This window comes from Myxine glutinosa, chromosome 5 (assembly GCF_964187855.1).
Source record: "Myxine glutinosa chromosome 5, kmMyxGlut1.1, whole genome shotgun sequence".
NCBI lineage: Eukaryota > Metazoa > Chordata > Myxini > Myxiniformes > Myxinidae > Myxine > Myxine glutinosa.
Window position 1 is genome coordinate 71,374,846 of NC_136265.1, and position 16,810 is coordinate 71,391,655.

The following is a 16,810-nucleotide window of genomic DNA, read 5'->3' on the forward strand; positions in this document are numbered from 1 at the left end:
CCCCAACCTTCTACTTTCCTCTGCCCCCCCTCAAGCAACTGCTCACTGTGCCTCATCCCATCACCATCAAACCTTTCGTCCTCCTCATCCTTCCCTCTCTTGTAACTCTTCTGTAATCTCTGACACACTATCAACAGCTCTCCCTACCACTTCCTCCTCTTCCACATCTTACCCTACCCCTCCCCCCCCCTGTTCTGTATCCGATGCTCCCCCTTCCTCTTCATTAACGGTATGGGCCTCAATCATCCGGGGCCTTCGCTCAAACTTGACTGATCTCTCCATACAGGTTGCTTCTGACAAACCAGACGTGATCTGCTGAACAGAAACTTTCCTCCTTCATGATGTCTCTGATTCATTAGTATCTCTCCCAGGTTACTCCCTCCTCCGGTATGATAGATCTGAGCCTCGTCCTGGAGGTGGGGTTGCTATCTTTATAAAAAAAACTGTCTTCCTCACTTGCCCTGCACTGCCCTCTCTCCACCTCACCCCTAGGAATACCTTTGGCTACGGCTTCCCCTTCGCTCCCACCTTTTGTTCATATGTGTGTTGCACCGTCCACCAAACAGTGATGACTCCATCTACATCTCGCTGTCTGATAATATGGACCAACTTCTATCTACCCATCCCAACTCTCTCTACCCATCCCAACTCTCTCTTCCTCATATGTGGTGATTTCAATTGTCACCATGCCAGTTGGCTGGGTGTGGGTACCTCTCTCACCAGCCATGGCTCCTCAGCAAAGGACTTCTGCGACTCACTGGGACTGACACAATCTGTCAATTTCCCGACCCAGATCTCAGTCAACGGAGCATCTTCTCTTCTGGACTTGGTTATGACTAACTTCCCTGAAAATGGCTGCTGCTCTTCTTCTGCTCCAATCGGCTCATCTGATCATGTGCTTGTTAAAGTGGATATCTCTCTTACCATTCTCAGAGAGCCTCCTCAGCGTCGACGAGTCTGGCATTTCACTCAGGCCAACTGGCACGGTCTTCAAGCAGCCATCACTCATCTGGACTGCTCTCCCATCTGACATCAACTAATCCTGGGAATTCTTCCAAAGTACGTTGCTCTCTCTCATGCACAGATTTATCCCATCTCGTCTTCAGTTGTCATACCCTTCCTCCCGTCCATGGTACACGGAATCTTGTGGTGAGGCTATTGCCCAGAAACAACTTGCCTTCGTCTCCTGGAAAGCAAATCCAACGGAAGGAAATCTCATTTCCTTTCACAAAGCCCGAAACAAGTGTGTGTCCACCCTCAGGAGATCCAGGAAACAATATCTCTCCGTTCTCAAGACCGAACTCTCTTATCTGTCTCCGTCTTCCAAATCCTGGTGGCATCTGGTCAAATCTGTTTCTGGTGTTTGTTCCCCCTCCATCCTCCCCCTCACCTCAAATGGCTACACGGCTGACTCCGCACGTGAAAAAGCTGAATGCCTCAACTCTGTGTTTGCCTCTAAATCTTGTGTCTCAAACCCATCCCTCTCTGTACCCACCGTACCCAGTCGCACCCAGCTGCTCCTGGACTCTCTGTCCTTTCCTCCTGACGAGGTGGAAAAGTTTCTGTCAACCCTCGACTCTGATTCTGCAACTGGACCTGACGGCATCAGCCCACGGGTCCTAAAATCTGGTTCTTCCGCTCTTTCACTCCCTCTCTCTGTTCTCTTCACCCTCTCTTTTGCTCAAGCTAATCTGCCATCTGCTTGGAAATCAGCCAACATCACCGCTTTGCACAAAAAAGGTGCAAAACAGATCCTAGCAACTACAGACCAATCGGCCTTCTCCCAATTATCAGCAAAGTCATGGAATCCATCATTGCTTTGGATATGAAATCTTTCCTCTTCTCCAATGGCTTGATCTCTGATCATCAATTTGGTTTCAGACCTGGTCACTCTACTCTGGACATGCTGCTTCTGCTTTCTCAACAATGGATGGAGGTCCTCAATGCCAAACAGGAAATTAGAGCTGTCTCCCTTGACATATCACGTGCCTTCGATACGGTCTGGCACCCCGCTCTGCTCACCAAACTCTCCTTCTTTGGTATCCATGGAAATCTCCACGCATGGCTGGCGGACTTCCTCCCTCGTCGTAGTCAACGTGTGGCCCTGAATGGGTTTCTCTCATCTCCTCTTCCTTTTCAGGCTGGAGTTCCCCAAGGCAGTATTCTGGTCCCTGTGCTTTTTCTGGTCTTCATCAATGATCTCTCTGACTCTCTTGAAAATCCTCTCTATCTCTTTGCTGATGACTCTACTCTCTGTCGCTCCATTCCTCATCCCTCAGATTGGCAGTCTGCAGCCTCCTCACTCTCTCACTCTCACAAAAATATCAGGGTTGAGGGAGTCTATGGGGGGTTTAAGTGACTGTTGCTCCTGATCCATGTGAGCTTCAGGAGTCGTGGTCCTATTTTCAGGTGAGCCTATTTTTCAATCCTTCATATGGAGCTTCTCCATTGAGCGTAGTACAGAAATATGTCAAATGTTTAATCTAATCTGAGTGAAATACTTGTCAATTCTGCAACATTTTAATGTTTTGGTGAATTTTGAATGCTTTTTTTATTTGTATTTCCAGTGAAACAAATGGAACTGGTTTCTTGTTCCGACTGTTCCCAGTTGTTCTGCTCAGAAGTTTTAAATCATCACATGACACACACTGATTCTCAAAACAACGATGCATTTCACAGTGTGTCTTCCATCCGCAGTTGTAAAAGCTGTACAGACTCTCTCAAGAATATCCAAGGAATTAAGAGACCATTGAAGTTTTCTGTTTGCAATAAGGATTTTGCTTCTTCATCGCACTTGCATCAACATAAAAAAATGCACACTGGAGGAAACCCATACAAGTGTTCTGTTTGTAAGAAGGATTTTGCTTCTTCATGGTATTTGTATAAACATCGAAAAATACACACAGGAGAGAAGCCCTACAAGTGTTCTGTTTGCAATAACGATTTTGCTTCTTCATGGTATTTGTATAAACATCGAAAAATACACACAGGAGAGAAGCCCTACAAGTGTTCTGTTTGCAATGAGGATTTTGCTTCTTCATCGTATTTGCATAAACATCGAAAATTACACACAGGAGAGAAGCCCTACAAGTGTTCTTTTTGCAATAAGGATTTTGATTCTTCATCGTATTTGCATAAACATCGAAAAATACACACGGGAGAGAAGCCCTACAAGTGTTCAGTTTGCAATAAGGGTTTTGCTTCTTCATCGTATTTGCATCAACATCAAAAAATGCACACTGGAGAAAACCCATTCAAGTGTTCTGTTTGTGAGAAGGATTTTGCTTCTTCATCGTATTTGCATCAACATCAAAGAATACATCGAGGAGAGAATCCACACAAGTGTTCTGTTTGCAAGAAGGATTTTGCTTCTTCATCAAATTTGCACCGACATCAAAAAATACACACAGGAGCGAAGCCCTACAAGTGTTCTGTTTGCAATAAGGATTTTGCTTCTTCATCGTATTTGGATCAACATCGAAAAATACACACAGGAGATAAGCCCAACAAGTGTTCTGTTTGCAAGAAGGCTTTTGTTCATCTCTCAGCAATGAAAAGACATGAAAGAATTCACGCAAGAGAGAATATATCAACCTCACTATGAGACTGTTTTTTTACACAATAGCACAAACCTGAAGACAAAACGCCTGGCCCCAAAACTATGACAAAACTGAAGATGAACAGAATTTACTCTCCATGGAGTGTGTGTGTGTGTGTGTGTGTGTGTGTGTGTGTGTGTGTGTGTGTGTGTGTGTGTGTGTGTGTGTGTGTGTGTGTGTGTGTGTGTGTGTGTGTGTGTGTGTGTGTGTGTGTGTGTGTGTGTGTGTGTGTGTGTGTATTGGTTTTTGTAGTGTTCTACTGGTCATTTCTGATGTAGAATGTGATGTACCAAAATGATTATTGTGATCTCATGAGGTGATTCGTCCCATTAACTGCAAATAATTCAGAGCAATTCCCATGTTTCTAAGTGCACTCCACGTTCAGGTAGTTAAAGCAGTTTAATAAGTCCTTCCATTCCACGGCATTCCACTTCGAAAATAAATCGCAAATACAATGATAACATTGGAAGAAAGTACGTATGAATTAATACTGGACCATCCCAATGTGGAATGTGATTTACCAAAATGATCATCATGATTTTGGGTTGATTCGGCGAATTAACTACAAATAACGGGGATTAATTCCCATGTTTCTAAACGCGTGCGATATGAAGCTGTATAGAGCAGTTTAATCGGTCCTTCCAGGGCATGGCATTCTTGTTACAAAATAAATTCCAGAAAAAACAATAATAACAGTTGTATCATTTGGCAATAATAATAACTTTCTCTTATCTTCCATATCTTATATAAAACACCATCGCTTATCTTCCCCCATCCAAAACCTTGATCTTTTCTACCCCCATTAATTCACCCCAGATCAACTTTTCTGAAATTATTTTCTGAATTTCTTTTTTCCTGGAAGTCCTAGCTGTGTCCATGTGTTTTTTTACCTCTTCCACCTCCCACCCCCTTTCTCACGCCTCCTCCCCCCAAGCCTTCTCACTCCCACATGTCTCCCGATATCCCTGCTCTCAAATGTGCTTGTGCACTTCCCCCTCTCGCCTCATGTTGTCTCCCGCTCCCTTTGTTTTGTCTTGTGTGTCCGTTTGGTTTTTTGTCATTAATGTTAGCCCTTACACGAGCCTCGATCTTGTATACCAAAATATATATATATATATATAACCCCTACCCCCTTGCACTCTCCGTCCTGACCAAATTACATCTGGGCTTTGGACAAGCTAATGCTCAAGCAGTACAGTAGGCAGGTACGCAACAAGGCCATGAGGACTGAACAATGAGAATTTGATCTAATGTGCCAATGGGCACACTTATGGATTTAAAAGAAGCAAGCTGATCCACAGAGGAGCCCATCCTCTATTGTGAAGTATATTCCACGCAACATGGGTTGGGGACAAGCAGAAAAAGACGTTTTCATGAGAATCTAAGGAGTCAAGAAGTATACGACATGGCCAAAAGTATGCTGACACCCTTTCTAATTAGTGGATTCGGCTGTTTCCGCCACACTCATTGCTGACAGGTATATATAATCAAGTAAACAGCCACGCAATCTCCATAGACAAACATTGTTCGTCGAATGGGCCGTACTGAAGAGCTCAGTGACTTTAAACGTCGCACCGTCATGGGATGCCACCTTTCCAACAAGTCAGTTCGTCCATTTCTGCCCTGCGAGAGCTGCCCCAGTCAACTGGAAGTGCTGTTATTGTGAAATGGAAACGTCTCAGAGCAGCAACAGCTCAGCTGTGAAGTGGTAGGCCACACAAGCTCACAGAATGGGAGCGCCGAGTGCTGAAGCGTGTAAAAATCGTCTGTCCTCGGTTTCAACACTCACTAACGAGTGCCAAACTGCCTCTGGAAGCAACATCAGCACAACAACTGTTTGTTGGGAGCTTCATGAAGTGGGTTTCCACGGCCGAGCAGCCGCACACAAGCCTAAGATCACCATGCACAATGCCAAGCTTCGGCTCAAGTGGTGTAAAGCTCGCCGCCATTGGACTCTGGAGCAGTGGAAACGCATTCTCTGGAGTGATGAATCACGCTTCACCACCTGGCAGTCCGACGGATGAATCTGGGTTTGGCAGATGCCTGGAGAACGCTACCTGCCTGAATGCACAGTGCCATCTGTGAAGTTTGGTGGAGGAGGAATAATGGTCTGGGGCTGTTTTTCATGCTTCGGGCTAGGCCCCTTAGTTCCAGTGAAGGGAAATCTTAACACTGCAGCATACACTGATATTGTAGACGTTTGTGTGGTTCCAACTTTGTGGCAACAGTTTGGTGAAGGCCCTTTTCTGTTTCAGTATGACAATGGCCCAGTGCACAAAGCGAGGTCCATACAGAAATGGTTTGTCAAGATCGGTGTGGAAGAACTTGACTGGCCTGCACAGATACCTGACCTCAACCCCATCGAACATCTTTGCGATAAAATTGAACGCCGACTGTGAGCCAGGTCTAATCGCCCAACATTAGTGCCCGACCTCACTAATGCTCTTGTGGCTGAATGGAAGCAAGTCCCCGCAGCAATGTTCCAACATCGAGTGGAAAGCCTTCCCAGAAGAGTGGAGGCTGTCATGGCAGCAATGGGGGGACCAACTCCATATTAATGCCCATGATTTTGGAATGAGATGTTCGACGAGCACATACGTATGTGATGTTCGGGTGTCCACATACTTTTTGCCCTGTAGTGTTGCTTCAAAAGATGATAAAGTTTCACTTAAAAAGATTATTGCAGTCACAAAAACCCATAAATGCCAATTCAACATCAGAATAAAGTAAATAACTGATGAAATCAGACAAACTACTGAAGACCAAAGAAAAAGGACCCACAAACATAATTGTACGACAACACGCAACTTGGTGATCTGTATGTCTGTCTGACCGCTATACATTCGGCGGTTACTTTTACAATCCCAACCAAATGTGATCAGGGGACAAAGCGCCAGGCGATGGAGCACCTTCATTTTATCCCTTCCCCATGGGGATTTTACCACTTTGGGCGAAATCCATGTTGAGGTGATTAAATAGCTTACTGTGGTGTTTTCCCAAAGTTGCTTTGATGCACCCTTGACCTTTCACCTTTTGATCAAAAAAACTAAAAACAATCAGCTTTTAGCTTTTGATTGGAGAACCAGTTATGTGACCCAACACGCAAATGCTTTAAGTTTCAGGTCAATCGGATGAAAATTAGCATTTTTATGCAACCTTGACTTTTTGATAAATAAATTTAAAAAATCGGATTCTAGCGTTTAATTGGTGAACTATGATGCAAAATGCGATTTCTTAAAATTTCATGTCAATTGCATGAAAATTGACAATTTTGTGTGATGCTGACCTTTGACCCTTTGACCAAACTATTAATTATCTTCTCCATATCCTCATATTAATAAAGCTTTGTTGAAAGTTTGATGACAAAACTCAAATGGCAAATTTAAATTTCAGGTAAATTGCATGAAAACTAGAACGCCACTCAGTAGAGCGCATACTCCCGCCGTGGGTCAAGTTGGAATAGTACGATTTCACCAAAGTTTGAGGGAGTAGTTCAGTGACAACATAAGACAAGACAACACAAGACAGACACTGCACAGAAATATATTTTTAGAAAATAGAGAAGATAATGTTAAAAAAACAGGCAATTTCACGGACATTTTCGGATTCAGCGTTCAATTCTATATAAGTGAGTGTATTTTGAGGCATGCGTGACTTCAAATAAAATTGTAAGCCAGGCAAAACAATCGTTTCATTCCTGAGGGATGCAACATGTAAAACTGGCCCAAACGTCAAAACAAAACTCGCTCATTTTAAATCGTACAAGCTAATGCGACCACTCATTCTTCTGGGAAGAATCCCGTGCACATGCTGGTCACACTTATAGCTCACCTAAGTCTTTTTAAGTTCATCAAATACTGACACCGCGATTGACATTTGCTGAGTTTCTTGTCTTTTCTGAGGTAAAATAAAAACTAAAACAAAAACAGTTTTAAAGCATTATACGTATCAAACGATACATTTCATGAAACGAGGAAACCTAATACACACTTTGGTGGTTTTAAAATGACAGAATATGTCTTTATTATAAAAAAGTTTTAAAGAACCTTGAAGACGACGCTGCGAACAAAATACACCACTCTAACGCATAACCACGACTTTAAACTACATTTACAACAAATATGAAAACTATTTTCATATCACAATGTTAAATATAGAATATATAGAAGATAATGTTAAAAAAAAATGAGCCCTATCATCCAATGGTAAAAAAAATCCTTCAAAAAATTCCTGGATCGGGAATAATATCCTGAGCTTCACCAAAAACTAACCAATTCTTCCTTAATCCAAGGGCAATCATCCCACCAACTTTCATCCAAATCCGTTTCGAACTTTTCCAGATATATTGTTCACAAACACACGAACACACACACACGGACACGATCGAATGCATTACTCCCTGGTGGGAGTAATGACGATTTTAAGTAATGCTGACTTTTGACCCTTTTACTAAACTATTAATTTGTCTTCATGTTCCAATAATGAAATTTTGTTGAAAATTTGATGAAAATAGCTGAGATGGTAAAAAAAATATATATACTGCCAGACACACACCACACACTAGTCTTGTTTTGTTCATTTTTATTCCTGACAATTCTATCACGCACATTCTCTGTCACACACACACACACACACACACACACACACACACACACACACACACACTTTGTATGGCAGGAATTTGGCCAAGATGGCACGAGAGGAAGTGTTGGCTGTGCAAGGAGATAGGGGACCAAACCCTGACATAGAGCCTGAGCAAAGGCGGCAAAGAAAGAGTGTGGCAAAAAGAAAGACTGGCGGTATCCCCCTGAAAGAGGGGCAAGACCGGTTCAGAGACAAAGACCAGGAGAATCAGACACAGACAAAGGGGAGAAGAATGGAAATGGGCAGAAAGACGAGGGAGAGCAGCAGAATGAGGGAGAGGAGGATGGTGAAGATGAGGAAGAGCAGCATAGACTGGAAGAAGAGTGAACCAACAAAATAGGAGAGATGAAATTGATAAAACTCAGAGAAAGACCAAAACTTTATCGCATAGAAAAAAATAAATGGTAATTTTAATGATTAATCATTTAAAGCTCTTCTGGCTGAATGACAAAAAATTGACAGAACAACTGAAACTAGTAAAACGGTTTTCCGAGGACATTCAAATGGAATTTGGACTAGACAAGTGTGCCAAGTGCACATTTGTACAAGGTAAACCAACAAAAACAGACAACATAAAAATTGACCTTGAAACAACAATACAGCAGTTAGAAAACAAAGCATCACATAAATACCTCGGAGTAGAAGAGGGCCACCACATATGCCACAAACAAATGTGTAAAACAATCGCCAAGGAATACCCACGTAGAACTAAGCTGATCCTGAAAACATACCTCTCCCCAAGAAACAAAATCAAGACCATAAACCAGCTCCAGTACCAGTGTTACAATATAGCTGCAGAACAATAGACCTGCCCCAATCAGAAATCAACAAGTTAGATATCAAACAAGAAAACTGCTTACCATCCACAAAATGTTTTACAAATACCAGTGCATCCTGAGAATGTACCTGCCGAGATGAGAGGAGGGAGCGGCCTGATGGAACTCAACCAGGTGCACAGAGCGGCGAGTGTAGGACCAGCTGAGTATGTGAAATGATCACCAGATTATTGGATGCAATTTGTAAACAAACATGAACACGTGACGTGAACCGTGATGGTCTCTACTTTCTAAGCTTGACATTCGCGGATCGCCATATGCAGATTCGCCATTGACTGGGAATGGAACCATTAAAACGGGACGTTTTTCTTGGAAGTCTTTCACGAACCTGCTGTCCATGTCTGACGTGCGACTGAAGGTGCTACAGGAAAGTGGAATTTATTGGTTTCATGCTTTAGCATTCACCCTTTCTGCATTGGCTGTTTGCTTACGGCCTCCCACCTATGCGTAGCACGGGTACCTCACTAGCAGGTCCATAACTTAAGAACAGGTGAAGTGATCTAATTCAAACTTTGTACAGGTATGTGTTGGATTCTGCAAAACCCTTTGGTATTACACGTGACGTGGTATGTAAACCTGTTTCCGTTTCCGGGTGCGAGGAGTCAGTTGCTCCACGAGGCCCTGCAGCCGAATGCTTCCATGTTCGGTCACGGTGTTGTTTGAATAAACTCGGATGTTCATCTCTGCCTCCTTGAACTTATAACAGTATGTATAATGCTTTAAAGATTAACTGATTACATTTTGGGATCAAAAGGGCAAAGGTCAAAGTCTAATAGGTCTATAACTTGAGAATGGCTAAAGGGATCTAATTCAAACTTCATGCAGGTATGTATAATGATTTAAAGATTAACTGATTACATTTTGGGATCCCGAGGTCCAAGGTCACATGTCATGTCAGATAAAGATGTGATAACTTGAGAACAGCTGAATGGATTTCAATCAAACTCGGTACAAGTATTATAATGATGTTGAAGGAGCTGTGCTCCAACTCGAATCGAAAGAATGGACGCGACAAAAAGCTGGAATTCGTCCGAGTTTCTTTATTGCATCAAATCAACTCGGGTAAACTGAAAAGCCCGTTTATCGGGCAGCATTATATACAAGCACTCGAATATCTCATGCCGGAGCGTTTGCCCTTAAAAGGCGCGACTGGGCGTGTCCGGGAGACCTGGGCGAGTCTGGACATGCCCGGGAACGGCGAGACTGGGTGTCGCCGGACGGGCCGGGCGTGCCTGGACATGCCCGGGAACGGCGAGACCGGGTGTCGCCAGGACGGGCCGGGCGAGCCCGGGAAAGGCGAGACTGAGCGTCTCCGGGCGATCTGGGCGAGCCCGGCACAGCGATCGCTCCGTGGTTGCGTCCTCGGCAGGTGTAAGGCGATTGTGTATGTTCAGCGGCAACCGCTACACACGCCCCCCCCAGAATCGACTTGCACCGGCAGGGTCAATTTAGGGGGTCCTGATGACCCGGCCGAAGCGACCCCTGCAGGGTCGTGGGGGGGGGGTCCATTGTGGGGGTGGGTGGTCGAGCGGGAGGCACCGTGGACGGGGGGCGGCCTCGCCGCGGAGGAAGGGCCAACCGAGGTGGTTGGTCGATGTCCACGTGCGCCGGCTTGAGGCGGTCCACCAAAATCCGGTCCGACCTGCCGCCGACGTCGATGACGAAGGACTTGTCGTCCCGTCGCAGGACCCGGAAGGGTCCGTCGTACGGCGGCCTGAGTGGCCCCCGGTGTGCGTCATGACGCACAAAAACGTACTCCGCTGTGCGAAGCGCTGGGGGGGACGTAGGACTGGGGGTCACCGTGGTGGGACGTTGGCACGGGGGCAAACCGTCGGGCGGTCTCCTGGAGGTCCGAGCGCTGGCGAGCTGTGGACCAGGGACTGGTAGCGTCGGGCACGAATTCGCCCTGGACGCGTAGCAGCTGGCCGTAGACCAGCTCGGCGGTGGACGCCCAGAGGTCCTCCTTGGGGGCCGTGCGGAGGCCCAAAAGGACCCACGGTTGCTGGTCGGTTCAGCCGCCGTCCTGAAGGCCGGCCATGAGCGCGGCCTTCATGGAACGGTGGAACCGCGCGCACAACCCGTTGGCTTGGGGGTGGTAGGCCGTGGTACGGTGGAGCCTGACCCCCAGGTTGCGGGCGACCGCGCCCCACAGCTCGGAGGTGAACTGCGGCCCGCGGTCCGAAGAGATGTCCGCCGGTGCGCCGAAACAGGCGACCCAGGTGGCGATGAAAGCCTGCGCCACGTCGTCGGTGGTGGTGGAGACGAGGGGAACGGCCTCTGGCCACCTGGTGGTCCTGTCCACCATGGTGAGCAGGTGTGTGAAACCCCGTGATGGGGGGAGGGGGCCCACCAGGTCCACGTTGACGTGGTCGAAACGCCGTTCGGGCACGGTGAAAGGTGCCAGCGGGGCCTGGGTGTGTCGGTGGACCTTGGCCTGTTGGCAGGCCGTGCAGGTGCTGGTCCAATCGCGAACATCCCGTCGAAGGCCGTGCCAGACGAATCGCGCCGACACCAGCTTCTGGGAAGCTTTCCGGCCCGGGTGGGAAAGGCCGTGGAGGGAGGCGAAGATGCGGCGTTGCCAGGTAACGGGCACGATGGGGCGAGGCTGACCTTGGGAGACGTCGCAGACCAAGACAGTGTCCGCGAAGGGGACGTCGGCCAGGCGGAGGCCCGTGTCCGCCGCCCGGAGGGCTTGCACCGTGGTGTCGGTGGTCTGGTCAGCCGCCATAAGCGCGAAGTCCACGCCGAGGTGGACCGCGTTCGCGCTGGCCCGAGAAAGACAGTTGGCCACGGCGTTGTCTTTGCCGGCGACGTGCCGGATGTCCGTGGTAAACTCCGACACGGCGGAGAGGTGGCGCTGCTGGTGGGCCGACCACGGCTCCATGACTTTGGCCATTGCGTAAACCAACGGCTTGTGGTCGACGAAAGCCGTGAAGGGTCGGCCCTCCAGGAGGTGGCGGAAATGGCGAACGGCCAGGTGTAGACCAAGGAGCTCGCGGTGAAACGTGCTATATTTGAGCTCGTTCGGCCGGAGTTGCCGGCTGAAAAAAGCGAGTGGCTGCCAAACCCCGTTCACCCATTGCTCATGTACGGCGCCCACCGCGTAGTCGGAGGCATCCGTGGTGAGGGCGATGGGAGCGTTGAGCACCGGGTGAGCGAGCAGTGTTGCGTCGGCAAGGGCCCGCTTTGAGCTTGTAAATGTCGCGTCCATGGCTGCGGACCAGATGACGTAATGTTTGGCCGGCTTGCCCCGGAGGGCTTCGTAGATGGGCCGCATGAGCTGAGCAGCGCGGGGCACGAAGCGGTGATAGAAATTCACCATTCCGAGGAACTCCTGCAGGGCCTTGATGGAGTGGGGACGCGGAAACGCGGTGATGGCCTCGACCTTGGTAGGCAGCGGCACGGCCCCGTTCTTGGTGATGTGGTGGCCCAAAAAATCAACGGCCGTCATGCCGAAGTGGCATTTGGCTGGGTTGACGATTAGGCCGTGCTCGCTGAGGCGCCCGAACAGTGTTCGGAGGTGGAGGAGGTGGTCGGCCCGGGACACGCTGGCGACGAGGATGTCGTCCAGGTAGACGAAGAGGAATGGCAGGTTGCGCAGCACGCCGTCCATCAAGCGCTGGAACGCCTGAGCCGCGTTCTTGAGGCCAAATGGCATTCGAAGGAATTCGAATAAGCCGAACGGCGTGATGACGGCCGTTTTTGGGACGTCAGCCGGCCTGACAGGTACCTGGTGGTATCCCCGTATCAAATCGATCTTCGAAAAAATGACCCATCCTGCCAAACGGGCGGAGAAGTCTTGAATGTGCGGGATCGGATACCTGTCGGGGGTGGTAACGTCGTTAAGGCGGCGGTAGTTGCCACATGGGTGCCAGCCGCCCCCCGGCTTCGGTACGATGTGTAGTGGCGAAGCCCACGCGCTATCGGAGCGCCGCACGATGCCGAGGTGTTCCAAAGCATCGAACTCGGCTTTGGCCACGGCGAGCTTGGCTGGGTCGAGGCGGCGGGCTCTGGCGTAGACCGGCGGGCCCGTAGTTGGTATGTGGTGCTCGATACCATGTCGTACCGCGACGGCCGAAAACGTCGGCCGCGTGAGGGCCGGGAACTCCGCAAGCAGGCGAGCAAACTCGTTCGCCGCCGGGAGGGCGCATGCTAGCTCGGTCGGTGCGGAGCTGCTCAACGTGCATGCCAGGGAGCTGAAGGTCTCGGCGTTGACGAGGTGACGCCGTTTGCCGTCAACCAGCAGCCCGTGTGCGCAGAGGAAGTCGGCGCCCAGCAGAGCCATGGGCACGCTTGCGGTCACAAAAGTCCAATGAAAGCGCTGGCTGCCGAAGCAGAGGGTGCCGTTGCGCGGGCCGAAGGTGCGGATGGCCGATCCGTTGGCCGCCACCAAGGAGGGGCCGCAAACCGCGGACTGCCTGTCCTGATCGGAGGCGGGTATGACGCTCAGTTGGGCGCCGGTGTCACACAGGAAGCGCCGTCCGGACGCTTTGTCCTTGATAAAAAGTAAGTTGCCCGTGTGGCCGGCACTCGTAGGCTGGTAATGAACGCCGGCCCGGCCGTTTCCCTACTTGCCGAAAGTGCATGGGGGTCGGCATGTCCGGGCCTTTTGTCCGAACCTGGCATGGTAGTAACACCACGCCTGGTCAGGTGGAGGCCCCGGTCGTCGTGTTGGAGGCAGTCGGCGCGGCCGCCAATTGCGCCGGCAGTTCGGCCGCCGACCGTGCCAGGTGCTCCGGTGCCATGGGCGTTGCTTCGGACGGCGGCGGGCTCCAGGTCGCTGCCCCGATGCGTTGGCCTGCCGAGGAGATCTTGTCGGCTTCCCTGGCGAGGGCGCGGGATCCGTGATCTGCGTGCTTGCCAGGGCGAGGCGCACCTGGCTAGGCAGCTGACGGAGGAACAGCTCTTGAAAAAGAAAATCCGGGGCGTGCTCCCCGAGCAACGAGAGCATGTAATCCATTCGCTCGGGCAGGTCGAGCAGGCGCCGTGCGCGTTCCGCCGATGAGAGGGCGAAAGCGTCGAGGAGGAGCTTCTTGATCGTGCCGTACTTGTCAGCGGCTGGCGGGTGCTGGAGGAGGCTGAGGGCGCGGGCCGTGGTGGCTGAGCCGAGTGCTGCTACCACATGATGGAAGCGGGTGTTGTCGGCGGTGATGCCTCACAGGGCGAACTGGGAGTCTGCCTGGGCGAACCAAACCGCCACGTGAGCCTCCCAGAAGGTAGGCAGTTTGAGGGCAACTGCCGTGTCCATGTCGGTAGGTCACCAATGAAGGAGCTGTGCTCCAACTCGAATCGAAAGAATGGACGCGACAAAAAGCTGGAATTCATCCGAGTTTCTTTATTGCATCAAATCAACTCGGGTAAACTGAAAAGCCCGTTTATCGGGCAGCATTATATACAAGCACTCGAATATCTCATGCCGGAGCGTTTGCCCTTAAAAGGCGCGACTGGGCGTGTCCGGGAGACCTGGGCGAGTCTGGACATGCCCGGGAACGGCGAGACTGGTTGTCGCCGGGCGTGCCTGGACATGCCCGGGAACGGCGAGACTGGGTGTCGCCGGACGGGCCGGGCGAGCCCGGGAAAGGCGAGACTGAGCGTCTCCGGGCGGTCTGGGCGAGCCCGGCACAGCGATCGCTCCGTGGTTGCATCCTCGGCAGGTGTAAGGCGATTGTGTATGTTCAGCGGCAACCGCTACAATGTGCTAATTTGGGCGGAGGCATATTCCCGCATACCGCATGCACCACGTCATGACGTCGAAGAGTGTTGTTCTAGTTCTTTATTTCTCTCTTCCTTATTTATCTGCCAAAGGAGAAGTGAATTCTTGCAGATTTTTTTTTAATGTAAGGCTGACCTGGCTGCGTCTGGATGAGTTTGAGGGTGGTGGAGTTGCGGGTGAAACCCAAATCCTATCCAGGTTCCTCCAAATGACTTCATCTTTGCTTTTTACGTTATGTAAACAGCCGTAAAATGATGATGATGATGTTATGGAGTGGCCTGGCTGAAGCCTCCGGGTTGGAGGTGACGTCATGGTCTGAGCTGCGCAGCATCTATTGTCTGCACATGCATGGAGATCGGGAGGAGCGCTCGTCATGCTCCATACATCTCATCTATTTGGCCCGATTGTACGGTACTTGCTAGTTTCTGAGGTTTGCATTGGTGGGAACTAATATGTGCATGGCAGGCAGGTGTTTGTTTCTTGTGGGTTATGTGGCAACTGCTGAGTGAGACCGCGTGTGACATCATCCGTGGCTGATGTTCTGTTCTCCCTTCAGGTCAGGAAGTACCATTTTCATATATCTATACATATAACATAGCTACTTGAGGAGATGCTGGATTGTGTTTTTATAAAATGGTGAGTTGTGGCGATACCGGTGGCTAAAGGGGCCTTCGAGGTCTTGATGGGTATTTAGGGTCTTAAGGTTTCGGGGTATGTGAGGTGTTGAAGACTATTTAGGATCTCGAGGGTCGTTTGGGTCTCATAGGCCTTATCGGGTCTTTGGGATATGTAGGGTCTTAACGGTCTTGAGGGTCCAAATTATCTTTGGGATATTTGGGGTTTTAAAGGGTCTTGAGGCTGTTTAGGGTCTTAAGGGGTCTTTTCTGTCAAGCATGTAAAGAGTGTTCCTTCAAGCATCTAATCAACTCAATCATGTGAAAAGCATGAAAAACGGTCTTCGGCTTTTTTGGAGTCTTTAAAAGCTGAGGTGGTGGATGAAAATACCCTGAAGACAATCCCCGGGTCGGACTTTGTCTGTGTCCCAAATTCAGTGGTTGTTGGCCCAGCGGTCTTCGCAAAAAAAACCCACGAAGAAACAGATACACAGATATCCGATGAATTTTATTTATTCGATTTTCACTCCTTTTTCCTGTTTGTCAATGTTAAATTGAGATGTAAAAGCCGTGAGTGAAAAAATATAATATATTGTTGCGGATCTCAACGTCGGCCTTCCCCTTACCAAGGATGGATGAATCACCTTGTCTTTTATCTAGCCGACGTGATCCGGGGCTATGACGTTCCTTCCGGTCAGCGCTGAATAGGGTGGTAGGCCGAATTATTCCTATTACCTAATTACCAGCGCCTCCCAGGAAGCAAGGAAATAACCCCGCCTGAACCACGGTTTTAGGTGGACACGCCAAGCGATAGCGAGCCGTGGTCTGGGCCGTTAACAGGTACTAAACCCGATTTGAGCAGTGCTGAATCGTGCCACACTTACCCAATGGAAGAAATCACTCATACGGTCGGATTAAGAAGAAAGGAAGAACAGATTGGTTTATTACAATTTTGTACAATGTTGCGAAGAAGAAGAAACACAGTGCAGCCTTATTACAATCTTATACTTATCCCAAGACAAACGGGCCCGCACACACACACACTCACACAGAGATGTAGATGGTCAGGGTTGATGGTCCAGGGATGATGTCCACAGCTCGTTCTCCGGGTCCCCGACTCGCCGTGAAGAAGATGGAAACACTGCAGGCATTCCCCGCGTGTCGTTGGCGCAGGTCGGACAATTATCGGGGGAAAGGTACGCTTGGCTGGCGGTTACTTCGCGGCTCAGCTGCGTATGTAATAAATGAACCGGTGCTATATTCGCTCCAACAGTTCAAATGGCGAAGCGCCTCTCCCAATCGTCCTCTTTGGTAAAGCGCATATCAGTCCTCTCGAGTCCTTTTGCAAAGCGCGTATATCCTCCAGCCCTCTTGATAAAGCGCAATAGTCCTGTTACAAAGCCC

General features: G+C 49.4%; 1 protein-coding gene across 1 annotated transcript in view; it reads left to right on the forward strand.

Moving 5' to 3' along the window:
* The first annotated feature begins 2,638 nt into the window (after nt 1–2,638).
* Nucleotides 2,639–16,810, forward strand: part of LOC137428532 (uncharacterized) — a 73,686-nt gene continuing 59,514 nt past the window's right edge. The window contains exon 1 of the mRNA XM_078777348.1: nt 2,639–3,342. Coding sequence (XP_078633474.1) covers nt 2,639–3,342 — 704 coding nt within the window. The remainder of the gene's footprint in view (nt 3,343–16,810) is intronic.